We start from the raw sequence: 27,734 nt of genomic DNA on the forward strand, positions 1-27,734 counted from the left end.
CAGTAAGTGGGAAGGGGAGACCTGCCTCTCAGACATTTGCGACAAAGCTGCCCTGGGATTCCTGGCTCCTGAGAGAATGAGAGGAAGGGGCTTCAGCATCGGCCCTGGGGGTAAACCTGCATTCCCCACGGGAAGGTGGCTTGGGTCCAGTGCTGCCCTCTGCTGGGAGAACACAGAATGCACAGCGAGTCCCACCCGGGACACACAGCCATCTCACAAAGTGACTCTTTTCCTGATACAAAAATGCATATGATTGTTCTGTATTAAAATACTTTAACATATATTTAGGAAAAGGTGCAGGAGACATGGGTTCAAGCCCTGGGTCAGAAAGATCCCCTGGAGAAGGAAGTGTCAACCCACCCCAGTATTCTGGAAATCCCGTGGACAGAAGGCCCTGGCAGGCTACAGTCCATGGGGTTGCAAAAGGGGCGGATGGGACTTAGCGACGAAATAACGACAATGTTCAGGAAAGACAGAATACAAGAAAGACAGGTTTGATTTGCTTTCAGATACACATTTAATGTTTTCTGGTTTAAATACCCCATTAGAGGGTATTTTGGGGGTGAAGGATTGGTGATGAGAGGCACGCCATAGGATGACCACCCCAGCCCCACTGGCTGCCTGTGGCCCGACATGATCCAATGCCCGTGAGCACTACAGGGCTGTTCCTTGCTCTGAGACAGACGCCCTACCCAGGGGCTGTCTCCGGCCTGGTCTGTGTCTCCGTGCTCTGGCAGTGGGCACAGATGCCAGGAGGGAGCATGGACCACGAGGGGTGGGGCATAAGCTTGCTCACTTGGAACAGACACCAGCAGGTCACTTCTGAACCACAGGACCTAACGGGAGGTCACAGACACACAGGATGTCCTGTCCCAGCTGGAAGAGATCTTGGCCACCAGCCAGGCTGCCCGTTATCTCTCAGACAGGGACTTGGGCCCCCCAGCTAGGTCTCTGGGATCCAAGACCAAATACGAGGTCCCTCACCTTTTGACCAGACACTGTTCCTGCAATCCATTGTTGGCTACATAGAAACAAAAATGAGACACGAGGCCACGTGCCACCTGTTAACCCAAAACCTAAGACACAGAAATACATGTGCCTGCTCAGGCGCTTCAGCTGTGTCCACATCTTTGTGACCCCGTGGACTGGAGCCCGCCAGGATCCTCTGCCACGGGGATTCTGCAGGCAAGAATCCTGGAGGGGGTTGCCATGCCCTCCTCCAGGGAATCTTCCTGACCCAGGGACGGAACCCACGTCTCCTGCATTTGCAGGCCAGTTCTTTACCACTAGCGCCACCCGGGAAAGATATATATCAGTTCAGTTCAGTTCAGTTCAGTTCAGTAGCTCAGTTGTGTCTGACTCTTTGCAACCCCATGAATCGCAGCACGCCAGGCCTCCCTGTCCATCACCAACTCCCAGAGTTCACTCAGACTCACGTCCATCGAGTCCGTGATGCCATCCAGTCATCTTATCCTCTGTTGTCCCCTTCTCCTCCTGCCCCAATCCCTCCCAGCATCAGAGTCTTTTCCAATGAGTCAGCTCTTCGCATGAGGTGGCCAAAGTACTAGAGTTTCAGCTTTAGCATCATTCCTTCCAAAGAAATCCCAGGACTGATCTCCTTCAGAATGGACTGGTTGGATCTCCTTGCAGTCCAAGGGACTCTCAAGAGTCTTCTCCAACTCCACAGTTCAAAAGCATCAATTCTTCGGCGCTCAGCCTTCTTCACAGTCCAAATCTCACATCCATACATGACCACAGGAAAAACTAGAGCCTTGACTAGACGGACCTTTGTTGGCAAAGCAATGTCTCTGCTTTTCAATATGCTATCTAGGTTGGTCATCACTTTTCTTCCAAGGAGTAAGTATCTTTTAATTTCATGGCTGCAGTCACCGTCTGCAGTGATTTTGGAGCCCCCAAAATAAAAGTCTGACACTGTTTCCACTGTTTCCCCATCTATTTCCCATGAAGTGATGGGACCGGATGCCATGATCTTCGTTTTCTGAACGTTGAGCTCTAAGCCAGCTTTTCCGCTCTCCTCTTTCACTCTCATCAGGAGGCTCTTTGGCTCCCCTTCCCTCTCTGCCGTGAGGAATGTCACCAGCTGAAGCACTTTTAAGTGCCCGCTTCTGGGGCCCCAGGCACAGTCACCTTGCTGTACGGCCACTGCCACCGCCCGTCTCCAGAACGGATCGTCTTCTCACACTGACATAACTCTTTCACGGCTCGCCTGCATTTTGGAATCAGACCTCCCGGGACTCGGCTGGGAGGCTGGCTAGCGGTGGCGCTTCCCTGCCACTCTGCCTGCCCCCTTCTCTGTGTCCACACTGGTCCACAGCTCCTAGCATCGCCCGTGCTGCCGCAGCCCTCTTCGGGGCTCCTACCCAGCATGACTGGAAACGAGTTCCAGCAGGAACTTTCAGAGCATCTGCCTTCTATCATCCTATAGATCATGTCTTATTTAAAAGCAGCCCACAGAAAGGCATGCTTCGACTCTTCATTGTTACTAATACTCTTCAACAGCCCACATTTTCTAGGAGATCTGACACTATGGCCTTTTCCCAAAATATACCATTGTCCTTTCTCCAGACATAATTAATGCCCAGAAAATTCCCCTAATGACCTCGAAAAGATTCGCTAACTGGCTGCCAATTACATACAGGCAGAAATTATTCAAAGATTATTTATTACACTGGCAGGCTACCATATTTTATATTTTGAACACAATTTCCCTGTTAAATCTCTTCTCTCTTAATTGTTACAGAAGGTTTAACAGAAAACTAATAAATAAAAATAAACTTCTTTGCTAAGTGATAGCTCCAATAAAGATTTCAATGGGGCGGCAAAGAGCCTTGCAGCCATAAACTTGTGCATATTTTTAATAAATCCATTTTCAAAATTGCAATCTATGTTCCTTTTCCAAAAATGTGACCTTCTCATATATGGTTCAGATGAATATTCCACTCATCTGGGTCCTGGGGGAAATATTGTTCATCAAGGTTTCTCTTAAATGTTGTCAGTCTGCTTATTATTGTTGAAGTTACATGTAGACTCATGAGAGGCTTTTTGAAACTAATAACGTCCAGATGGTACAGTTAACAACCATGAACTCCATTCTTTGATGTCACTCTAGATGTGCAGATTTTGCAAAACTGGACTTAAGGATATTACGTTTCTTTAGAAACTACTTTAAATGTGCTTTATTTACTATACAATTAGGAGACTCACTGTAATTTACTTCAGTTCAGTTCAGTTCAGTTCAGTCGCTCAGTTGTGTCCGACTCGTTGCGACCCCATGAATCGCAGCACGCCAGGCCTCCCTGTCCATCACCAACTCCCAGAGTTCACTCAGACTCACGTCCATCGAGTCCGTGATGCCATCCAGCCATCTCATCCTCAGTCGTCCCCTTCTCCTCCTGCCTCCAATCCCTCCCAGCATCAGTCTTTTCCAATGAGTCAACTCTTCGCATGAGGTGGCCAAAGTACTAGAGTTTCAGCTTTAGCATCATTCCTTCCAAAGAAATCCCAGGGTTGATCTCCTTCAGAATGGACTGGTTGGATCTCCTTGCAGTCCAAGGGACTCTCAAGAGTCTTCTCCAACACCACACTTCAAAAGCATCAATTCTTCGGTGCTCAGCTTTCTTCACAGTCCAACTCTCACATCCATACATGACCACAGGAAAAACTACAGCCTTGACTAAACGGACCTTAGTCGGCAAAGTAATGTCTCTGCTTTCGAATATGCTATCTACGTTGGTCATAACTTTCCTTCCAAGGAGTAAGCGTCTTTTAATTTCATGGCTGCAATCACCATCTGCAGTGATTTTGGAGCCCAAAAAATAAAGTCTGACACTGTTTCCACTGTTTCCCCATCTATTTGCCAGGAAGTGATGGGACCAGATGCCATGATCTTTGTTTTCTGAATGTTGAGCTTGAAACCAACTTTTTCACTCTCCTCTTTCACTTTCATCAAGAGGCTCTTTAGCTCCTCTTCACTTTCTGCCATAAGGGTGGTGTCATCTGCATATCTGAGGTTATTAATATTTCTCCCGGCAATCTTGATTCCAGCTTGTGCTTCTTCCAGCCCAGCCTTTCTCATGATGTACTCTGCAGAGAAGTTAAATAAGCAAGGTGACAATATACAGCCTTGACGCACTCCTTTTCCTATTTGGAACCAGTCTCTTGTTCCATGTCCAGTTCTAACTGTTGCTTCCTGACCTGCATATAGATTTCTCAAGAGGCAGGTCAGGTGGTCTGTATTTCCATCTCTTTCAGAATTTTCCACAGTTTCTTGTGATCCACACAGTCAAAGGTTTGGCATAGTCAATAAAGCAGAAATAGATGTTTTCTGGAACTCTCTTGCTTTTTCCATGATCCAGCGGATGTTGGCAATTTGATCTCTGGTTCCTCTGCCTTTTCTAAAACCACCTTGAACATCTGGAAGTTCACAATTCACGTACTAGCCAAGCATTAAGTTAACCTTCATCCCACAACCCCATTCAAGATTGCTCCAGTCGCCCACAAACACCACTCGTGTGGAAAAGTTAGATGGCGGTGTTGATGTTAAAGAGACAAATAGTGCGAACATCTGCGTTTACCTTCTTCCTACGCAAAGGACTGCAGAGTCTTCGAGGGCTCGGGTGGGCTTGTCAAGTGTTGTTGGTATGTTTATCGTCACCTGTTGATCATACAACTCCATCATCTGCTCTGTTTCAATCCGCCTCCCTCGAGCCCCAGTCCAGATTCTCCGAGGACGAGAGAGACGGAAGCAGGAATTTGGGGATCAGAGCTACGAGAGCCTCAAGTTTCAGATATCACGTTACCTAAACTCTGTGTTCTACAAAAAGAAGCTGGACACTGACAGGAGAGGAAGGACATGCTCAAACCTTTCCGTTTAGTACCTGCTGCAGCAGGTCAGAACCCAGGTCCCTTCCTCCTGGCCCGGTGCTCCTTCTGGAGTAACCTCACAGGGCATCACTTTACATAAAGGACCCAGCAAACTCCTGCTGCGCGCAACCACGTCCACTGGTTCCAGGACCACCCTGCTGCTTTTGCCCGACTGTGGGGAGCTGAGCATGGTAACAAAGCGGGGGGGTCGTACTGGGGAACACTTTCTGCAAAGCTGAAAGTGCCCGCTGACTTGCCCTTCACAGAAAAGGGTGCCCGACCCCTGCTCTGCACGGCACAAAACAGGAACCAGCTGTGTTTTCCTTTTGCAGACATGTTCCGGCAGACGAGCAGTCCTCCTGCGTCTTAAGTCTCTACACCATGTTCCACCCTACTGAAGACTGAAGGGCTTCGGTTTACGTGGGCGCTCACTATTGTGGCTGTTTACGTGGGCGCTCACTATCGAGGCTGTTTACGTGGGCACTCACTATCAAGGTGGTTTACGTGGGCGCTCACTATCGAGGCTGTTTACATGGGCGCTCACTATCGAGGCTGTTTACGTGGGCGCTCACTATCAAGGTGGTTTACGTGGGCGCTCACTATCGAGGCTGTTTACATGGGCGCTCACTATCGAGGCTGTTTACGTGGGCGCTCACTATCAAGGTGGTTTACGTGGGCGCTCACTATCGAGGCTGTTTACATGGGCGCTCACTATCGAGGCTGTTTACGTGGGCACTCACTATCAAGGTGGTTTACGTGGGCGCTCACTATCGAGGCTGTTTACGTGGGCGCTCACTATCGAGGCTGTTTACATGGGTGCTCACTATCAAGGCTGACGACACTTGCAACCGAAACTCAGGAATGTGTTCGCCTTTATTCGTTCAAAAGTAACAGGAGTAAATCCACTGTATTTCAACATATTTTTATGAACGTTAACGATACCTTTCTAAAATTTTTTAAAAATGAGAAAAATGGTACTGTTTGATATGCTTGTAAATCTATCCCATGTCTGGCTTGGTGGAAGACAATGGATTATCAAACTTGTTTCTGCGTTCAGTCAGTTGCAATATGTTCTTTTGGTTGAAGTAGGCGAAGAAAATCCAGCCTCCTACAGATATTTAGTTGGAAAAGTGAGGTGTATTTTTAACAGCTTTTCCAGGTCATGGAAGATATTCCTTGATGCTACACCAAAACTCAACGAGTGGTAATTTCTTAATGATTAGTTGCCATGTAGAGTCTGAAACTGTATCCATGAACTTGCTTGTCCGCTTTGGCATGGATACCCATTCATTTATCTTGCTTGTGGGAGGGATCTGTGACCTGCGCATGACTGATGCAGACCTTCGAAATGCACACACTTCATTACACAATACCAAAAATCACACTTAACATCACCACCAACGTTATCACAAAAGTCTGAGTACTGGGAAGGCGTCGGCTCGGAGTGGAAGATGGAGCGCTCCGAGAGTTCTCAATTCTCAGTGAAAGTTCAACTCCATTGCAGGCAACAAACACTGCCAAGCCATCGTCCCTTGAGATGAGAGGCTCGCTTGGTCCATTTTTGAAAAAGTGTCTGCAAATGCCTACATCTGAATAACAATAGTTCATCTGTGAATTGTTCTTTCCGGTAAAAATGAAAAAAAAAATGGTGGTGGGACGGGGAGGAGCTAGTTGAGTTAGTAACTCAGTCTCATAACAGCGTTTCGTCAAGACAACAGAGAGTTCAGTCAATAAAGCGCTTTGTGTGTCCTGCCTGCCACGTCTCATAGATGTCAAAAAGACGTGGACCCAAGAGAGTTAATAAAAAATATCTACTCTCTGGCCCTTCACAGAAACAGGAACAGTTTCAGTGCTTGACCACGGATGTCTCACATGAACCCAGCGCCTTCTTTTGCTATAAAGGCATGGTGGTGACCACGGTCACAGCACCTTGTTAAGCGACCACTTAAGATGGTACCAAGGCACCTGCCAACTAACCCCCCTGCCCCTGCTTCCTTCTGCATCGCTGATGCAGAAGCAAAGAAGAACAATAATTTCTTAGCGTCATTATGGGAACAGTTTTGACCTTTGGGACTGCCTAAAAAGGGTTTTGAACACCCACAGGGGTCTATGGGCCATACTTTGAGAACTGCTGCATTAATTATCCTGGCCATGATTATGTGAAAGAAATACTCATTCTGTAAACGTTTTTATACATAACAGCCCTTAAAAAAAGAGATCACATTGAAGTTTTAAAAGTATATGATTGATGGTTTTGAAAATGCAGTCCTCACTTATACAATAAGGAGAATTATTTCTGCTTTATAGAACTGTTTCCCTAATACAGGGGTCAGCAGACTACAGTCCATGGGACAGATACGGCCTACTGCCTGTGTGTGCAAATAAAGTTTTATTGGCACACAGCCATGTCTATTCATTTATGTGTGTGACTGTAGTGGCAGAGCTGAGCAGTTTTAACAGGGAACACTAGGTGTGCAAAGCCAAAATTATTACTGTCATGCCTTTTGCACAAAAAGCTTGCCAAACCCTGTTCTAATAGAAAACACAGATGGTTGAAATGACAAATATTTCACCAAAATCTGCATTAGTACAAAAAAGGAGAGTCTTCAGTTGTTTTTCTTTTTTCCCCCTTTAAGGCTATATACTTACATAAAAGGGAAAAAAATAGGGAAAAAATAAAGTTGTTTAACTCCAGTGCCGTTTCTCACAGCAGAGGATCTTACCAGAAGGTTTGCTTGGCCGTCTGAATGACGTTCGCAGACATCTCCACGTCTATATAGTCATAGTGCAGGGCCCCGGGGTCTGTCGAGGACCCCGTCTCAGCCAGCAAAATCCCAATCCATCTGCCCATGTCTTCAGAAGATGATGCCTGGTGAGGTGAAGAGGTAGAAAGAGCATTTTATGTAAGTAACAGTACGATTTTCACATTTTCATAAAAGTGTTGGTAAAGAGACCCCGCGACAGGAAAGGCACTGTAACACGGGGTGTGTGCAGACGTAGACGCCGCCGAGGATGCGGTCGCTGCCCGCGTCACGGGATCAACGCCACCTTCACGCTAAGTCTTGGTGCAGAAGCTGCACAAGGATTACGCCCTGGGAAATAAAAAAGAGGGGCACTAAATGCCTCCCAGTTACTTTGGGGAAAGGCACTAGGGTGTAAGACGTAGGAGCTAATAGGATTATTTAAATCTCAGCCACAGAAAGCTGTTTAGAAAGCCTCCTTAGTTTGGCAATAAAATCCGGGCAGCAGGAGGAGCCTCTCCAACCACAGGCGTCTAACCGGGGCAGTGTGTCAGGCCTCGGCCACCGTGGGCATCACCTCTGCTGAGCAGGAGCCCTTGCTGTGGTCTCTGACGTGGGCCTGCGATGGCAATCTTATCACTCTGACTGGACGGCACAGAAAATCAACCCACTTCCGTTTCCATAGTAGTTGTGTGGAAACAGGTGTAGTTGTATAGACAAGCATTGGGCTGCTTTGTGCATGCTATTTTTTTTAGGATATTTCAAATGCTCCCCAAATGTCATCTGCCTGATTTACAAGTCTGAAACTGATCTTTAAGATTCAGTGCATTAAAATTCTAAGCCGCCCCTGTTATGTGATTCAGAAGGTCAATTACGCTACATTCACAACAGCATTTCAAATGTCTAAATACTTTCGTTAATCAAATATGTGAGCAATGTTTAAAGTTTATGGGAAAGAGAGTTATGAGGTACCTGAATGTGAAACCCAAATAATTTTTTTAAGTTTTTGTAAAAGTTGCAAAATCTTTATGGAAGAAAGATGTGTGAGTTGAGCCTAAACCCTTAAAGAAAGTGGGCTTTCAACACTGTACCCTGGACGAGTCGAACATGGATCAGAGTACAGCTAAGCACACATGCCTCGTGGTAGGCACAAAACCTCTCGGAGGAAGAGCGGTTGAGGAGGAAGGAGCTGTTTTCTGTGTGCTGACGGAGCTGGTCAGTGACGCTGTACAAGCGCCAGACCATGGCTGGCCAGTGCCGTATGGGGCCATTGGACCGAGTGCAGGGGTCCCAACTGTGTGCCTCACAGAGAGCCAGGATGTGACCAACGCCTGCTAAGCTGAAATGAACACCTGGATACTAGAAAAAACCACAAACAGGTTCTCTTCACTGGTCTTCTGCCTTTCCCCAAACAAAATCTATGCCAAGAATGTACCTGTGACTGATCCTCTAGCCATGCGTCCGTACCTATTTCATCTAAGCATTCTCAAAAGCATTTTAACACAACATCTAAGATGCCGTGGACACTATTACACTCTTAACTATTTTCCTCACTGTTCATTTTCAGAAATTTCCTCAGACTTTTAACAACTATCTCAGTGGTGTTATACTGAATTTAAAATATTAGTTATGATCTTGTGGCTTTTAGTGGATAAATATGTAGAGATTGGGCTTCCCTGGTGGTTCAGCTGGAAAAGAATCTGCCTGCAATGCGGGAGACCTGGGTTCAATCCCTGAGTTGGGAAGATATCCTGGGGAAGGGAAAGGCTACCCACTCCAGTGTTCTGGCCTGGAAAATTCCATGGGCTGTGTAGTCCATGGGGTCATAGAGTCGGAGACGACGGACTGACTTTCACTTTCACTTTCAGGTAGAGATGCGCGTGTATACACACAAATATGGGTTTCCCTGGTGGCTCAGATGGTAAAGACTCCGCCTGCAGTGCAGGAGACCCGGGTTTGATCCTTGGGTCAGGAAGATCCCCTAGAGAAGGAAATGGCAACCCAGTCTTGTATTCTTGCCTGGAGAGTTCCATGGACAGAGGAGCCTGGCGGGCTACAGTCCACGGGGGTCACAGAGTCGAACACGACTGAGCAACTGACACTGTTACTACTGCTAAGCGGGTACATGTGCATATGCGTGTGTGATACATATAACAAACACGCCTGAACGTATGTATGTATGAACATGCACACAACTGCCTATGACAGCCCAGAAACTGTGAGCACACCCGCCACCCAGGTCCTGGCTTCTAAGCACCACCATCCACCAGGAGGAGTCCTCTAGAGCTCTCTGGACCATGGCTGATTCCAACAGGCCTGCGGCAGGGAAAAGTCAAGATGAGCCTGGAATATCTTGGTGCATCATAACATGAGGAAAGAGCTCACAGAACGATGGGAACTTCAGTGTCTATTTCAGGGACATAGCAGAGGTCACACAGCTTAAGGGCTTTCCACCGACCAATTCTGTTAATCTGACCAGGATAAATCCTGACAATAAAGGATTATACTCATTGATTACAACAATAATCTCTGTACCCTTGCTGATATATAAACACACATGAATGAATGAATGACTAATTACATGAGGGGAAGGGAAATCTCCCTGGCAGTAGATACTAACCAACAAATGTGCAGGGAAGAATGGAATTAGGAAGTCGCCATCAGCAGCTGTTTCGGGCAAGACTCATTCATGAATGCTAAAAATCAGTAAAGCTGTGAGTGGTAGGACATCTCAAAGAATCTTCCCACATGGAGCTCATTAAAGACAAATGGGAAACACAGTAACTCTGCAGTAGGGAAGCCGTGCAGACGACCCACCCACAGGTCAGAGTCAACACCAGTCGTGGGGCAGGCTGGCGGCTGCGCTGCACACCACATCACTGCTTCCATGGGCCCTGCCAAGCGCGCTGACCCTAGATACAAATTTCCAGGAAAACAGCAGACATCCCCAGACTGAGGGATCTTCTCCATGATAACTGCTCTGCACCATGCCCAGAATCAATGTCACGAAACCAGACAGGGAAAGCCAAGGAGACTGCAGCCCAAGGCAGTACACCACCTGGCGTTTCCATCTGCTTACAAGGGACATTACTGGGACAACTGGGGGAATCTGATTAAAGTCTGTGAGTCAGATAATTGTATTGCGTGAGGGTGAATTCCCTGGTTTTGACGATTATGGAGTGGTTTTGGTAAACGAATGCTCTCGTATTTTAGCAAATTCACCCTGAAGCGTTTAGGGAAAGTGGGACAAGATGTCTGTCAAAGGTCCTGAAAAAACATACAGAGAGGAAAGGCGAGGCGGGAGAGACCGCGCAAGAGACACCAAGCGTGGCACCATGTGAGTACTGGGGGTGAGGGTAAGGGGTATATGGAAGTCTGTGTGCCGTGTTCACAGCTCTTCTCTCAAAAGTTCAGATAAAAAGATCTTGGAAAGTGTGCAGAACACGATTTTACTGCCCGCATCACTGCGTTTCCTTAACGGATTCAGGCAGACTCTGCTTGTGCTGGAACGCTGAGCGCGGTTACTTTTCTGAGTGTGTGTGTTTCCTTCCACAGCTAGAACAGGGGAAAACAGTGAGACACAGCCACCACCTTTCGGGGACCTGAGGCTGCGCCTGCAGGGCGGGGAGCAGACACAGGTAGGGCCCTGCTCACCCAGCCCCTCCCTGCCCCGCCCCCGGGGCCTCCGGCCTCCACACGGCGTCCAGGCCAGAGACTCCCTTTCCACCCTGAACCCAGCGTGCGCCAGCCCGCGCCTCCCTGCCCTCGCACTCCCGTCAGACCCGCCGCCGGCCTCTCATGTGACACCTGCGTTGCTCCGCACCAAGAGCACAGCTTCCTCATTTACGCTTTCAGCCTTTTTCTGCTGCCATCCGCCCTGCAGCGTTCAGCCCGTATAAATGCTTACCAAGCACACCGACCGTAGCCTGGTGCTCTGCTTCACAGACAAATAAAGAAGCCAGGAGAGAAAAGCAGATTGGGTTGTGATCAAAGTCTGCAACAGAACCAAGACGGGGCCCAAACACCCCAGCCTCAGCCGGGCCTGCTTCCCTTCTGTGAGGTCAGCCACCATGGCGGGCTCGGACCTTTGACCTGTGACCTCAAACCATCCAAACCATCGGGCGAGGAGCTCGTGGGAGGAAGAACTATGATGTTAATCATTTTTTGCCCTCACACAAAAAAAAAAAAAAACAGTCTCTGAAACAAACTCCGATCTCCTACCAAGACCTTCTAGGTTGGCTAACTGGCCGTTTCCTCCGATGGTCAGCATCACTGCGGTCATTTAGAACCTGGCTCTGCATCTGATTGGGCTTCCCTTGGGGCTCAGAGGGTAAAAAATCTGTGTGCCATGCAGGAGACCTGCGCTCGATTCCTTGGTTGGGAAGATCCCCCTGGAGAAGGGACTGGCAACCCATTCCAGTATTCTTGCCTGGAGAATTCCACTGACAGTGGAGCCTGGACACAGGAACCTGGCGGACAATGGTCCATGGGGTCGCAAATAGTTGGACACGACTGAGCGACTAACACACACACTGATTAATTTCCAACACACATTGGCCATTTTACCAAATCCAAAAAATCCTTATTTCTATTGACTGTACAACATAAATATACTTACACACATACTGAAAACTCCACACTCTATTTATGTACACATATATGTGGGCACACGTATGTATGTATACACATGTATACAAATTTGTGTATATCTTTGTAGCTTACTCATGTCAATGGTAAGTGGAAAAAAAAAAAGGAAAACAAAGTCTGAATTAATAGAGAAGCAGAAAATAATAATAGACCAGAAACAAAAATTTTAAATTTTAAAAATGAAAGCTTTCAGTGTGCAAAGAAGAAATTAGTTTTAATTGCCTTTCCCTGCAACTGGCCCCTACCTCCAGCACGGCCACCTCCTGGCCGTTGCGAAGCAGCCGGAAGGTCAGGGGGTGCTTGGAGTCCAGGCCTGGGATGACCTCGCAGCCGCGCAGTGGGATGGAGGCGATGTGCATCTTCAGGTCGGCCCGGTCCTTGTGCAGGATGAGCTTGTTGTCCTTGACGCGGCACCAGCGCTCCCGCCAGCGGCTGTTGGAGAGCACGTTCAGGTAGCCTGCAACCAGGGAGAGCGGCCGTCAGCCCAACAGGACAACAGGACGGAGGCGCCCGAGGAGGGACGGAACCAGGGAGCCTGCAAGGACAGCGGCCATCAGTCCCTGGGAGGGATGCACCCCAGGAGGGAAGGAACCAGGGAGGCTGCAAGGACAGCGGCCATCAGTCCCCCTGGGGAGGGAGGCGCCCGAGGAGGGAAGGAACCAGGGAGCCTGCAAGGACAGCGGCCGTCAGTCCCTGGGAGGGAGGCCCCCGAGCCGGCCGCGAGGAGGGAACACACCCCGCACGCAGTACACCTGCGAGCGCCGGCTGCTGGGGATGAGAGGAGCCACCAGCAGGAGAAGACTGCCCCCATCAGCTCTGGGGGCCGGGATGGTCAGGCCTCCCCGGAGCCCGACACTCTGCACACTGAGCACCAGCTCCCAGACGCCTTTGGGACCCCAGAGCCCGACCAGGCGTGTGACAGCTCGCTGAGGCATCAGTGGGTGGAAGGAGAGCAGGGATGAGGCCACACAGCTGTCCTCAAAAAGCTGAAGGGGCCTCACCCAGGAAAGCATCCGGGTTCATTCCAAGTAGCTGCAGATGACACAGCTAGGGCAAAAGCCCCCGGGGGGGGGGGGCAGATTCTGGCTTCCCAGGAGGAATGAAACTATCTGCAAAGGGAAGGGAAACAGGCGGCCTGGGGAGGTGGGGAGCTCCCACCGCTGGAAGGATTCCAGCAGATGACGGCAGGTCTTCAGGACGAGACTCCTGCCCAGAGAACAGACACGCCCTTCCTCGGCCCTCTGACGGGAGGATCTGCTGAGGTCTGAGGGCCTGGGTCTGACGCACGTGGAAACCCGCCATCCACGTCTCTGGGGCTGCCCTGTATCAGCGCAGTACAGATGGAATGGGGTGGAATTACAAGAAGAGCTGTCATCATGTTTTAATCTCCTCAAATACTAGTAACCGATCATTTTCATTTGCCACAAGCACACAATGCATTTTTCTACGAGTAACAAGGAATGAAATAACAGATATCACCGGGTGCCAGCGACTTCTAGCCCGTCTACAGGGCTGTGCCCGCGAGAGGGAGGCAGTGAGGGGAGCAGCGTGCAGAAGGCAGGTCAAGGAGGAAGAAGAGAACCAAGGGTTCCTTAGGTTATCCAGCTGCTCTCTCGACTCATACACACACGTACACACACATACACATGTGTACACACACATGTAAACACACATGCACAATCACACATGCATGCAGCTCAAAAGAGAGGGTCCTTCCTTGGTGGTGCAGTGGTTAAGAATCTGCCAGCCGGTGCCGGGGACACAGGTTCATTCCCTGGTCTGGGAAGACTCCACGTGCCCCAGAGCGGCTGAGCCCGCGGCCATTAACGACCGGGCCTGTGCTCTAGAGCCTGCGAACCGCAAGCACTGAGACCATGTGCTGCAGCTGCTGAGATCTGAGCGCCTGGAGCCCATGCTCTGCAACAAGAGAAGGTGTCCTCATGCAACACTGCCACGAGAAGCCACCTCCACGAGGAGCCTGTGACTGCGATGAAGGGAAGTCCCTGCTCGCCGCAGCTAGAGAAAGCCTGCACAAAGCAACGAAGACCCAGCACAGCCAAAAGATAAATGAGTAGATTTTAAATAAATGCATCCTTTCTGACCCCCGTTACTTTTAAATGTCTTCCCGAAAAAGGCAATTTGGACCATGCTTTTTGCTTCTTTTCTCTTCGACACCTTACACACTTTATTAGCAACGGATCAACACTATAAAGGGAAAAACCAAAGGAAAATTAAAAAACAAACGTATTTTCAGGGCCCAGAATGGTGCTTCCTATTTTCCGTATAAATATTACTATAAATAATTGCTCAGAGTTTACTAGGGAGACACTTAACAGTACTTAAACATCCCCATTCCTGAATGTGATGTCAGTCCTCCCAACATATTACCCTAAAGGGCACCTGGAACTGTTTTGCGACATGAGCTGTCATATCTGTAAAATTACAGAGAAAATGGAGAAGCAAGTCCCAGCTCAAGGGCCTGGGACTCAAAGCCCCTGTATTTTACACACTGAAGGGGCATGAAGACAGGCTGGGGAAGCCGAGCTCACAAAGGGGAGGAGGGAGGTCATGCCTGATCCTGTTCACGGCCTCCCAGCAAAGACCCACCTGAAGTTCTTCAGACAGCCAAAGATGGCAGCGAAAGAGCTGCGGTTTTCATTTGGGAAGCAGTATTTGTAAGTGGCCCAGTTCTGACGCATATTCTTTTGTAAGCTCTCCTTAAAACATACAGTCAAATATAATACCTGGACATCCAAGGTGCGGCTGTTAGAGCTATTTACTGTCTCTCTGACATCACCTGTAAGCCATCAGTCACGCGGAAGGCCTGTCTTTGGACTTGTATGGAAACAGCTGCCAACCGGAGCCCCCTCGTGTGCGTCCAGTGTGAATGGACACACAGGATGGCGGGCGCACAGCGGACGGTGCGTGTGATAAAGAGAAACCAAGCCGAAGCCTGGGGCGGCCTCAGCTGCCTGAGCCTGCTTGGGCGCACCTTTGCAAGGGCTCTGGGGCACAGGGCACTGGCAGGCACGACCACCCCGCCACCCCAGGGCCCGCAGAGTGCGGGTTCACGCGTACCCAGGGCATGTCCTCACCTGGCCCTTGAGAGGTGTGGGGAGCTCTTCAGGCCTGGAGAAGCAGGGAGCACGGCAAACTAAGACTTGGGATGTCTAGGAACCTGGTCACAGGGGACCTCAGACGCTACTACAGGGACCTGGCCTTGACGCAGAAGACGGCGGGGAGGGAGGAGGCGCTAAAAGGTGTCTGGAGGACTTTAAGCACATCTGCCTTGTCAGGAGCAGTGACAGGACTCCTCTGGCCTTCCGCAGGGCTCCTGGAGTTTAGAATCGCCGCGCGGGCACACCTGTCCCCGGCGCAGGGCTGGGGAGGGGTGTGTGTGTGTGCACGCGGGGTGTGTTGCAGCTTCTGAGCACGCCCAGCCTGCCAAGAGAATGACCCAACGCCTGGAGCGGTGAAGGGGCCCGCCTTCCCTGACCGAGTCACCAAATGCTATGAATTTCTCAACATGCGAGTCACAGGAGGAATGATTACGCTGGACAGATTCACACTTTACTTAGAGCGTGACTTCACAGGCAATTACCATATTTTAACGCCTGCCTCATCTTTAGTTACAGTGCCCAAAAGGGAAAAGCAAAATGAGAACCAAAGTGGGTAAGAGGGCTGTCTCTGTAAACAGCAAGCGCCACGGAAACGAGCCCACATCTGGCTCACGGCCTCCCCGCCGGGCTCACCAGCCGCTCCCAAGAGGCGGCCCACATTTCTACTTCCTGGGCGGGGAGAGGCCACGCAGGGACACGGCAGGCGGCCCATCTGAGGCCTCTGGAGCCAGAGGGCAGGCCCCGTGTCCCCTAGGAGTCTTCTTCCCACTCCCCCCACACACACACAGACACACACACACACAGAGGCAGATAGACACACACACACAGACACATACACACACCCCCCTACACACACAGAGAGGCAGACAGATACACACACACACACACACACACACAGAGGCAGACAGACACACATACATAGACACACACACCCACCCCCCCACACATACACAGGCAGACAGATACACACACACACACACACACCCCCCACACACAGACAGGCAGACAGATACAAACACACACACACACACAGAGGCAGACAGACACACACACATAGATACACACACCCACCCAACCCCCCCCCCACACAGGCAGATACACACACACACACACACACACACAGAGGCAGACAGACACACACACACATAGATACACACACACACACACACACACAGACAGGCAGACAGACACACACACACACACACACACACACACACACACACACGGGCAGACAGACACACACACCCACCCACTTCCCCTCCACACACACAGACAGGCAGACAGATACACACACACACAGAGAGGAAGACAGACACACACATATAGATACACACACCCACCCAACCCCCCCCACACACAGGTAGATACACACACACACACACACACAGAGGCAGACAGACACACACACACATAGATACACACACCCACCCCCCCACACACACACAGACAGGCAGACACACACACACACACACACACACACACGGGCAGACAGACACACACACACACCCACTTCCCCCCCACACACACAGACAGGCAGACAGATACACACACACACACACAGAGGAAGACAGACACACATACCCCATACACACAGACACACAGACACACACACACGGCCAGTCTGTGATGGGATTGCTGCCACCCCCCACTCCACCACCACACACGCACAGCACATGCACACATACACAGAGCACACACGTGCACACACACGGCCAGTCTGTGACGGGATCGCTGCCAACACAGGACCCATCCACCCCGAGACAGTCAGCCCGAGCAGACACCCGCCACCAGGGGGCACCACGGGGCAGCCAGGCCGGGCACAGGCTGGCCTTGGTCACTTCAATGCCCTGCCAGTAAGGCAATGCCAGAATCCTTTGATTTTTCTTGCTTGTTTGTTCCCACTTATCATGTCACGGTGAGAAGTTACTGTATCTGAACAATTCACAAAGTTCCGTTTGATGTTTTGAGACTATCTTTGCTCCAAATCCTAAAGAAAGAACTCTTTAAGGCTTCTTACAAGAGCGTGGTGGCGAGCATGTGCGCGGTTCCATGACGGCCTGAGGCCGACCCGACAGGCACAGCTTCGGGCTCAGGAGGAGGGGGCAGCTGCAGGCGCCCGCGCATCCCGCTGTGTGTGGACCAGGTGGCTCCCGAGTCCCAGCTGCTGCAGAAGGGCGGGCAGGGAGGCCTGGCTGAAGGGGGCCCAGTATCCACTGCCTCCTTCTCTTGGACGGGAAAGGGTGGCGCTGCCCAGGGGATCTCTGTGCTATGGGCACACGTCTGTGGGGACTTCCACTGCTCCTCTCATCTCTGCAGGCCTCCATCTGTAACTGGCGGAGGGGAACAGGACAGTCGAGGAGCGACAAGGGCTGCAAGCGGGAGGGCGGGAGGGGAGACCAGGGGTCCAGACGCTGCCGACAGCTGACCCTGGCCCCACAGACACTGACTCCAGAACCCTCCCTCCGCCCCAAGTGCATGCCCTCCAGTGGGCGCATGGGCCCAAGAGCTCCAGATGCCTGACATGGTGACAGACGCCAAGAATGCCTCCCGCCCCCCTCCCCCGCCACTGAATGTCGCCTGATCTTTTGTGCCTGGATTACGATAAAAAGTGAGACATATAACCTTCCTGCACATTCACCAACAACTCTGTTGCTGAAAACATCAGAGTCACCAAACAGAGATGGGAGGGGCCTGAGAAATAACCAGGAAGTCCTTCCAACTTGTCCAGGTTACACTGCCTCCAGGAAGCCCTCCATCCTGGCACCTAGGGGAACTTCCCTTTCATCAGTGTCTCTCTTCCTAGTGTAGACATTATCCGTGTCAGTCTTCCATCTGGCTATGTCGGCATGCGTAGGTTTTTCTCAGGCGAACAAATGAATAATAGAGACCATTTACTGAGCGTAAATTGTGAAGTAGGCAATGTGCCTAATGTTTCATAATTTTACCTTCAATTTTAAGGAAAACAAAGTAATTTTAAGTATGAGCCCATTTCACAGGAAGGGAACCTGAGGCTCAGAGAAGCTGCAGTTTGCTTATGGTAATCATTCACTCTACAAGTGTTCACTGAGGTGCTGTATCCCAGGCTCTTTGCTTGACGCTGGGGATAAAAGTGGGGGCAGGGGGGTGAATCCAACCTGCATCTTCATCTAGTAACTTAGAGGGAAAAGGTGGAAAATCCAACTGAGACAAGATTGTCAGAGGCCCTCAGCTGACTCAGCACAGGATGACGCAATCAGTGTCATTAGTCCAAGGGTCCAAAACCCCCACTGGGTGGCCTGCAGGGGTCCAGAGGAGGAGAAGGCGGGCAGCTGAGAGGCTTGGGGGCTGGCCCAGACAGACAGAAAGAGTGGAGAAGAAAGAAAGAGGCGAAACGCACATCTCCTGGGAACCACAGCTGAGCTTACACAGTGAGGACAACGCTGGGACCCTGAGCACTGGAGACGGGCAAACAAAGGACACGGCCGTCTTTGCTCAGGGGCCCACGTGCCTGTCTTGGACCAGCTCGGCTGAGTGACTGTAGAGCAGACCTGGCTGATGCTGGCATAGTGCCCACCGACTGAGGGGGAGGGAGAGCTGGGCGGGTCGGGTAGAGCCAGTGGGGGGTGGGAGCGCGGCCAGCCAGGCTGTGTGGACCTGCAGAGAACCCTCTCCTACCCGCAGGCATTCCTCTGGTGCACCCGGAGGCCAGGGAAGAGATCTCAATTCAGCTCCCAGTCACCTCCTCCCCGGGAGTGTCCCCTGTCCCCAGAGCGGCCCCACCCTTCCTGCTGGCAAGGAGAGCAGCTGTGGAGTCTCTAAGGGCAGGATGGGAGGGGAGCCTTCATCCAGCGGCTTCTCCTGCCTGAGGCCTTGCAGCAGTTCTAACATCACGGAACAGTCACCCTGCCCCTGGGTTTCTGTGCAGAGTCCTCTCCCGTGCCAGCCAAGAACTGGATGATCATTTTAACACCATGTGGACAGAGGGTGTTCCCTTAGTACAGGTGACAGGTGTCCACTCAGAGCCTGGTGGAAACCCACACAAAGCTACAGACCCCCACGACTCTGCCTCAACGCGACTGCGCCGTCCAGCACGCGCCCCCCAGCAGCTAACAGAAGTCACGACGGTGGCAAGCCCTGGGAGGGACAGGAGGGGGCGCAGCAGACCTGGGCTGCAAGACAGGCCCGCGGGCCAGCCCTGTCCTGCCCCCAGCTCCCTGGGTGGCTCAAGGCGACCCCCACAGCCTTCCTCAGCTCAGCGTCCTCCCGCACAGCGAGTGGCCTGGAGCTCAAGTGGCCAAGTCGCCTTCCATACCAACGTTTCTCAGAAAAGAACCTCTCTTTCCTCCACTGGCCTAGAGCAGTTTTGAGAACAACAAAAAAAAACAAAGCTAAAACAGTAATCCCCTTTTGTTGGAGAATTCCCGTTTCCCACCTTAACCCTGAACTCCCATCGTGGTTTCAGAGGCAATGTAAGAGGAAACCAGCCCAGCCGCCAGGGCTGTGAGCTGCTCCAGGAAGCCAGAGGGCATGGCCCTGGCATCAACAATGCTCCCTCCCCGCATCCTCCCACGAGAGCTCTGCCCGTCAGCTTAGCTTCTGCAGGGCAGGCGTGCTCCGTGCAAAGAACATGGGTCAGTGCACTCGCTTCTGTGACCCGACTGTCTGGCAAGAGCCAAGCTCAGGACCTCTGTGTGCAAGGCGCTCCCAGACCCCTGGTCTCCTTTTGGGGGTCACAAAAGGAGTGGCTCCCCTCCCAGCTCAACCCACGAACGGCCGCTTCACAGGGTTCTTCCCAAGGTGACGCCTCCACCCGGCGAGGCCCCACCACTGCCTGCCTGCTGTCTTCCGCTCCACACGCACTCTGCACAATGGCCCAGGGGCTTCCTGTGTACCACGACTTCTCAGGACCACGCCTGTGAAAGCCAGGGGTAAGCTGTGAACCCACCCTGCCCTCCCCTCGAGAGGCACCCCCACCCCAAGCCTACCTGTCCCGCACTCCACAATCGACCCCTCCTCCCGACCAATGCGGCTCTGGCTCACGACGCCCTCTCAGCACAAGCCACGCCCTGGGGTGGGATATCTGCTCAATAAATTCATCTTTGTGTGCAGGGGGCCCAACTTGGGCACCAATGGGCAGCATCTAAGAGCTGTTTATTTTCTGGCATCCCCACATAATCCGACACCTGGACAGGAGAGGCTTGGCCAGAGGGGGAGAGAGGGGTGGAACAGGGAGCACGCACACAGGCGTCGCAGCGCTGGCGCCGACGGACAGCAGCCCACGAGCCGCGGCCACGGAAAAGCACGGCCCACTCCCCGTTTCCTTAAAGAGTGAGTACCCATCCTTCAGCCTCTGAAGACTTTCTTTCTACTTAGAAGAGTCGCCTAACTTGGGAGTGTGGTTGCCTAGGAAACAGCGAGCATGGACAGTCCCACTTCTGCAGGGAGGTGGTCCCCAACACCGCCCCGTCTAGGCCACGTCCCTGCCAGACTCTCCCGTGGCTGACCTGGTTTCTCCTTGGGTTTGTGACCACAAGTCAGTCGTCACACACTCGTCTCTGTGACTCCTTGCTTCAGGCCAACCCTCTGCCACTAGACCGGACGTGGTTTTCTCTGCAGATTCCTCTCCTTTCCAAGCAGGGGCAGTAGGGGAGTCTCAGCCAGCACCACCACCTCCCTGGTGCTTCCCCGGCCTCGACAACAAGGGCTGCCTACAGACCTCTTACTGGACCAAGACGGGTGAGGGGAGAGGGGGTCAGCCAGCCCGACTGAGTCTGAGGCGCAGAGCGCCCCTTGAAAGCTGAGTTGCAGGGCTTCAGGCTAAGTGGGGAGCCGCTGGGGATTGTGTAAACGTTCTTACACACCTGACACGCCTCTGCTGGCCAACCGGACGCATACGTATCTCCCTCTAAAGTCGCTTAAAAGGAATTTGGGAGAGCCTCATGGGATCAAACAGAGACTCTGTTTTTCATCTAGAGAGAACCTCAGAGATATCTCAAGCCCTTGTAAGGGCTTCATTAATAAGCGGTAAAAAAAAAAAAATTAAAAAAAAATAGCAGTAAAAGTGTAATCCGTTCCCCCAGCTTGCTGCTGCTGCTGCTGCTAAGTCACTTCAGTCGTGTCCGACTCTGTGCGACGCCACAGACGGCAGCCCCCAGCTTAACCAATCACGATCCCAACCAATGAGACTCAGACGAACGCAATGCAGAGGCCATCCACAGAGGGCCTCCGTGCTCCGGGAAGGGGCAGATCTGGAAACGCAGGCCCCGCCCCCATCTCACCGCACGTCGGCACGTCTTCCTCTGCCGAGGAGGTCTGCTCGTCCGTCGACGGCTTTTTCTTTCCCAAACCGATGATCTTGGTGATTTTTTTCCCAGTGACTTTAGACACGGTTCCCTTGGCCTCTGATTTGGAACTTTTTTTCCTCTTAACTGTGAAGAAAAAAGATGATGACAAAAAGGCATGTTTCAATGGCAGACTTTAATGGGAAAAAAAAAGAAACTCATCAAAATAAAGCATGCGTGGTGGCCAACTTTCTTTCCCTGAATTTTCACTCATCGAGTACCTGCTTTGTATCTGTGATTCTAGAGTCTAGAGAACACAGCACAAACAGGAGCTCCCAGGAAGCTTGTGCTCTAGAGGGGGCTGAACACGCACATACGAGCTCGCACACACGTGCACACACCCTCACGCAGCCCTGGGGGAGGCTTCACGACGGCAAGGCCTCTGTAGACCCGAAGCGGGGTTGCAGGGCAGAGGGACCGAGCGGTCGGGAAGCACAGGCGCTAAACACACGGCAGCGTCTGTGCAGAAACCCTGGGCAGAGCTGTCCGGGCGGGAAGAGCATCAGCTCTCACAGAGCCTGCGGCGCCAGAAGGGACGGAAGGCAGGCTGGCGCGGTCCGGCAGGTGGAGGGGGCGGTCCTCAGGGAGCCTCCGCCAGGCCCTCGCCGACCTGTCGGACTCGCATCCCAGCCCCAGCCCCATGGGTTGTCTGGCCGGCAGAGCTCAGTTGTGTGCATAAAACTCATGACTGTTGTGCACAAAGATCACTTCTGGCTTCCCCTGGAAAACTGGAAGGTCTAGCCACTCTGAACCCACAGTTTGGTAAGTGATGGCGGGTGGGGGCAGGGCCCGAGACCCAGGGGCTGTGTGTGACGACCGACGTGCCTGGCTGACCACAGCCCCGGGCCCCCCAGCAGACTGAGCGCCGGCCGCCGGCTGCTCTCCCGTGCCTGACCCGCACCGGCCATCTGCTCTCTCCAGCCCCTGCGGGCTTGGTCCACAACCTCCGACAGAGTCACAGGGTGGGGACCAGGTGCAGACCGGGGTGGACACAGAGGATCCTCCAGGACCGATAGCACCTCTGGGAAGTGAGCCGTCACTGGGGGCTATTCCATGTCTGATCCTGGAGCCAAGGGCCTCGCAGGACACCGAGCCTCCAGGCGGCTCAGGTACAGCCTCGCTTGGTGTGGATAAGCTGGGAGGGCCCCAGGGGCCCCCAGGGCATCAAGGCCAGACGCCATCACTGACTCCCGAGACCCCTCCCAACAGCCCCTTCCCAGGCCTCTCCAGGAGGACCCCTCATCCCGCCATTTGCAACCCAGAGGGTGGCACAGACCCTTTGCAAAGGCAACAAAAGTCAAGAATTCCTTCAGTGGCCCTCTGCCCAGAGACGGAGCACACAGTCACACAGGATCAGCAGAGAAAGAGGGCGCGGAGGTGAGCTTATAAACCGTTGGCCTGATTGCTACATCCGCCCTCCTCAAGCGGAGGCACTCACTACTTCCTTCCCCCACGCTGGCCGCTCAGTGGGGCAGAGGGGCCCCCCTCTCTACAGGCTCCACTCTGCCACCCACCCCACATGCGGAACGGCCAGGCCCAGCCTCCTCTGGGCTCCGTGCCCCTTTTCCCCGCTCCCTGCCCCGACTCAGGGAGGCCCCTGAGGTCAGTCCCTGTGCTTGCACCCTGACTTCCTCTCCAAGAAGGACGGACAGTGAACGCCGTCTGAGGGCAGGAGCCACGGTGCAGCTGAGCAAGGAGCCACGCTACAGGGCGAACGGCACAGCGGACGATGCCTGTGTCTCCCCACGTCTCACACAGGGGTGAGCCCTGACCTCCGTGCAGCTGTATTTGGAGACGAGCCCCTCAGGAAGCACTGACGGTTAGGTGAGGTCTAAGGGTGGGGCCCTGGTCCAACAGGATTGGCGTCCTCATGGGATGGGGGGCAAGGCCACTCCAGGACCCAGTGAGGGGATGGCCATCTGCAAGCCAGCAAGGGGCCCACGACTGGCAGCCAACACTGACAGCACCTGGATCCTGGGCTTCTGGCCTCCGGGACTGTGAGAAACGCATCTCTGTCGTTTAAGCCGCACGGTCTGTGGCATCTCGTTACGGCAGGCAGCCTGAACTAAGAGAAGCACATCTGTGCTGTCTCACACGGACCAGGTCATGTTAGAAACACAGAACACGGGGTGGTCACTCTGACCCCTCCTTACGCTCTCCCACTGCACACAACCCCCTGTAAAATAAAGCACCAGGAACCTGCTTCCATCCCTCATCTGAAGGCACAGCCCCTCCCCAGCTGCCATCAGACATGGAATCCCTGGTTGGAATGCCAGAACCACTGATTTCAGTTCTACCAAACCCAAAGTGAAAAGCGGTGTTGGGTGACCCTTCTTCGTGGTTTCTCAAGAGCGTCGAGACAATCTTTCACCAGAGTCCCACTCAAGCTAAGCTTTGATAAGGTCCTCTTAGCGAGGGCACCCTGTGCTCCGAAGGCGTCTCCTGCAAAGCTCAGGAGCGTGAATCAGTCATTCCCTGCTAGGTGATGCCTGAGAAAGCTGAGTCATCAGACTGACTTCCATTCTGATGAGGATTTGCTACTGTTGGGAAAGCTCTTGCTGGACTCGACTACAAAGAAAAGGCGTTAGCAAGGACCTTTAATTCTCTGAAAGTCCATGGATTGATTTTTTGTTTTTGTTTTTGCAAAAGCAGAAGGGAGGCCATCCTTGGAAGAAAGAGCCAAAGCTGTAGGAATGGAAAATATGTTGACTGAACAAGACTATGCAGATGGTATTCACACAGGAAGTGCAGCTCTGAAGAAAAACCCAGCAACGCAGAACTCTGCATGCACTGACCTCGTGGAGGAGAGACAGAGTCCAGACAGCGTCACTGTGAAGCTGGGGAAGGGCGCAGGGAGGGGGCGGTGAGCACTGTCAGCATTTTGAAGCCATGAACGTCATAAACCCGGGCAGTTCTCGGTTACCCTACACCAGTGAGAGTCTAGGTGTTCTGACGTCTAGTCAGATGGGAAGAGTGGGGACATGGGCAATACCATCAGACTATTCACTTGCTTTGCCGCTAATGTGGCCCCCAGGTGGCGCTCGTGGTGAAGAACCCACCTCCCAGTACGGGAGACTTAAGAGACGTGGGTTTGATCCCTGGGTTGGGAAGATCCCCTAAGGAGGGCATGGCAATCCACTCCAGTATTCCTGCCTGGAGAATTCCATGGACAGAAAGAAGAGCCTGGCGGGCCACAGTCCATGGGGTCGCAGAGAGTTGGACATGACTGAAGCGACTTAGCACTTGCTGAGTCCACCAACAGACTCGTTAGCCCGTGATTAAATGGTAAATGCGTGCAGGGCTAGTTAGGGACAACTGTTGCTTCCACACAGATCAGCCCCAGGGACTCAATTCTCTTTTCATACGTCAGCTGGAGTATCAGTAGCAACTCTACTAATTTACCCCAAATCACACCATACTGGTTCATTATATGCCGGGGCCTGACACCTGGAAAGAAGAAGCCAGAGTTTAGAGTCAATCCCTGTGGCTCCGGTCACAGAGTCTGGCTCGTGTCCGTGTTCAGCTGAGAGTCTAACATTCCGGGGAAGCTGCAGGAGTTCGGGATTTCCTCCACGCAGCCTGCAGAGAAATCTGTCTGGGCTGAGACATGGCTGGGATCAAAGGGGCTTTATTGGAATTTCTCAACAAATTGGCCAAGAGTGTGCGGCAAGGATAAAAGCTCCGGGAGCACGTCAGGATGTACTTAAGCCATTAGCTTCCTTCAGTGGCTATCCACTGGGGGTCTGACTATATGCAAAGTTTCCTGCCAGGCAGAAGTGTCTGAACCAAGGTCACCTTGACGGAGCAGAGAAGGCTGGTCCTGTTAAAAGGAAACAAGACCGTCAGATGCAGACACAGGCACTGACCTGTATGTCCAGACATATGATACCATTCTGCAGAACCTAATTTCAGGCAGGGACCCTAGGGGAGGAAATGGCAAACAAGGAAAGAGGCCAGCCACAGCAGTGCCCACTGAGCCTCGGCGTCTGAACAGGAACCCTGAGATTGTACACTGTCCCATTTCAGGGCAGAACTTAAAGATAGCTTTCCTGGCTCTGATGACACATAATGTGCCCTGTGAAGCCAGAGATGATACCTTCCACCGAACAACTTCCGACGCAAAGAACTAAAATTACACACAGAAACAACAGACTTAGAGAACCTCGTGGGCCGAGGCAGAGGTCATGACCCTTCGGGGTAGACCGTGACATCAAAACAGCCCAGACGATCTGGGCTCCAGGATTCTCACTGGTGTGGACTGCTCCTCGGTTTATGGCGACTTCCTTTCTGAGCCAGGAGACGTCTGTGCGCCAGTCCCCTGCCCCAGCGACAGAGCGCGGAGAGCCGGGCAGGCAGAATCACTCACGGGGAACAGAGACCAGGCTGGCCGTGCACAGGGAAAACATTCCCCCCATCCACAAACCCAGCTCTTCCTCTCAGTTCATGCAGTGCGAAGGAACCCAGAAGTCAGCCCATAGACTGGGGTAAGACACGTGCAAAAGACGTCCAAGGGAGGACTTGCCTTCAGAACAGATAAAGAAGTCTCAGAAGTCAGTATGAACCAAAAATCCAATAAGAATACAGAAAAAGGTTTTAATAGATGTTTCCCTAAGGATGATAACTCTTCAGAGTCCCTTGGACAGCAAGGAGACCAAACCAGTCACTCCTAAAGGAAATCAACCCTGAATACTCACTGGAAGGACTGAGGCAGGAGTGAAGCACTAGTACTGTGGTCACCTGATGTGAAGAGCTGACTTACAGGAAAAGACCCCGATGCTGGGAAAGACTGAGGGCAGGAGGAGAAGGGGGCGGCAGAGGATGAGATGGTTGGATGATATCACTGACTCAATGGACATAAGTTTGAGCAAGCTCCAGGAGATAGCGACGGACAGGGAAGCCTGGCGTGCTGCAGTCCACGGGGTTGCAAAGAGCTGGACACAACTGAGCAACTGAACAACTAAAGACAATACACAGTTGGCAAAAAAATATTTAAAAATGTTCAACATTGTTGGTCACAGGAAAATGCATTCTAAAGGCACAATTACACGGCACTTATTAAAATGGCCAAAGTAAAAAGAACAAAACAAAGATGACAATGGAAGGCTGGTGAGGAGGCATGAGTGCCAGCAGCTGCAGAGCCCCACCCCGAGGTATCAGCCCAAAGAAATGAAGACGCTACATGCTCACACGAAAGCCTGCTATGGACGTCTGCAACAGCCTCACTCATAAACCGCTCAAACCCGGAAACAACCCAGCTATTCTCCAGTCGGGAAGTGGATACCTAACTGGTCCATCCACACTGGAATCCTCTCAGCCTAGAAAAAGAACGGACGACTGACTCAGCACATGGATCCGCCCCAATCGCAATACATGGAGTGAGAAGCCAGACCTGGAAGGCTGCACCCTGTGTGATTCCGCTTCGAGGACAGCAAACAAGTCAGTGGTTGCCAGGGAACATCTTGGGGGTGACGGCGGTGTTCTGTGTCTTGACTGAGATGCAGGTAACATGTATGTGTCTGTCATATGCCAAAAAGGCTGAATATGACAATGTGTGACTTACACCTTTATAAAGTTGACTTTAGGGAAAAAATAAAAATCAGTATTTGCACCCCCATGCCCACAGTGGCATTACTGACAATAGCCAAAAGGTGGAGGCCACCCAAATGTCCATCGGTGAATGAACAGAGAAGGAAACGTGGTCCACCCACACAAGGGAATTCTATCCAACCTTAACAAGGGAGTCCTGTGCCTGCCGCAACGGGGATGAGCCCTGAAGACGCCATGCCACGCGAAATTAGCCAGCCACAGAAGGACAAACACTAGACTATTCCACTTACATGAGGTTCCTCGCCCCCCGAACCACATCTCCCAGCGAGATGCTGGCACCCCACCCCTGATGCAAACCTGTCCCGGTGATAAATCAGGTGAGGAAATAGCCTGCTGTGAGTAAAACACGAGGACCAGGGAGTTCCTTGGCTGCCCAGTGGTTAGAACGTGGGAGCCTTCACTGCCAGGGGCCAATC

General features: G+C 52.1%; 1 protein-coding gene across 2 annotated transcripts in view; it reads right to left on the bottom strand.

Moving 5' to 3' along the window:
* AFAP1 (actin filament associated protein 1) overlaps positions 1 to 27,734 on the bottom strand; it is a 150,234-nt gene that overhangs the window by 21,900 nt on the left and 100,600 nt on the right. For both annotated transcript variants that reach the window (XM_027971240.2, XM_027971241.2), the window contains exons 9-11: positions 21,649 to 21,798; positions 12,518 to 12,729; positions 7,608 to 7,753 (exon numbers count right to left, since the gene is read on the bottom strand). In XM_027971240.2, the coding sequence (XP_027827041.1) occupies positions 7,608 to 7,753; positions 12,518 to 12,729; positions 21,649 to 21,798 (508 nt within the window). The remainder of the gene's footprint in view (positions 1 to 7,607; positions 7,754 to 12,517; positions 12,730 to 21,648; positions 21,799 to 27,734) is intronic.

This window comes from Ovis aries, chromosome 6 (genome assembly GCF_016772045.2).
Source record: "Ovis aries strain OAR_USU_Benz2616 breed Rambouillet chromosome 6, ARS-UI_Ramb_v3.0, whole genome shotgun sequence".
Lineage (NCBI taxonomy): Eukaryota > Metazoa > Chordata > Mammalia > Artiodactyla > Bovidae > Ovis > Ovis aries.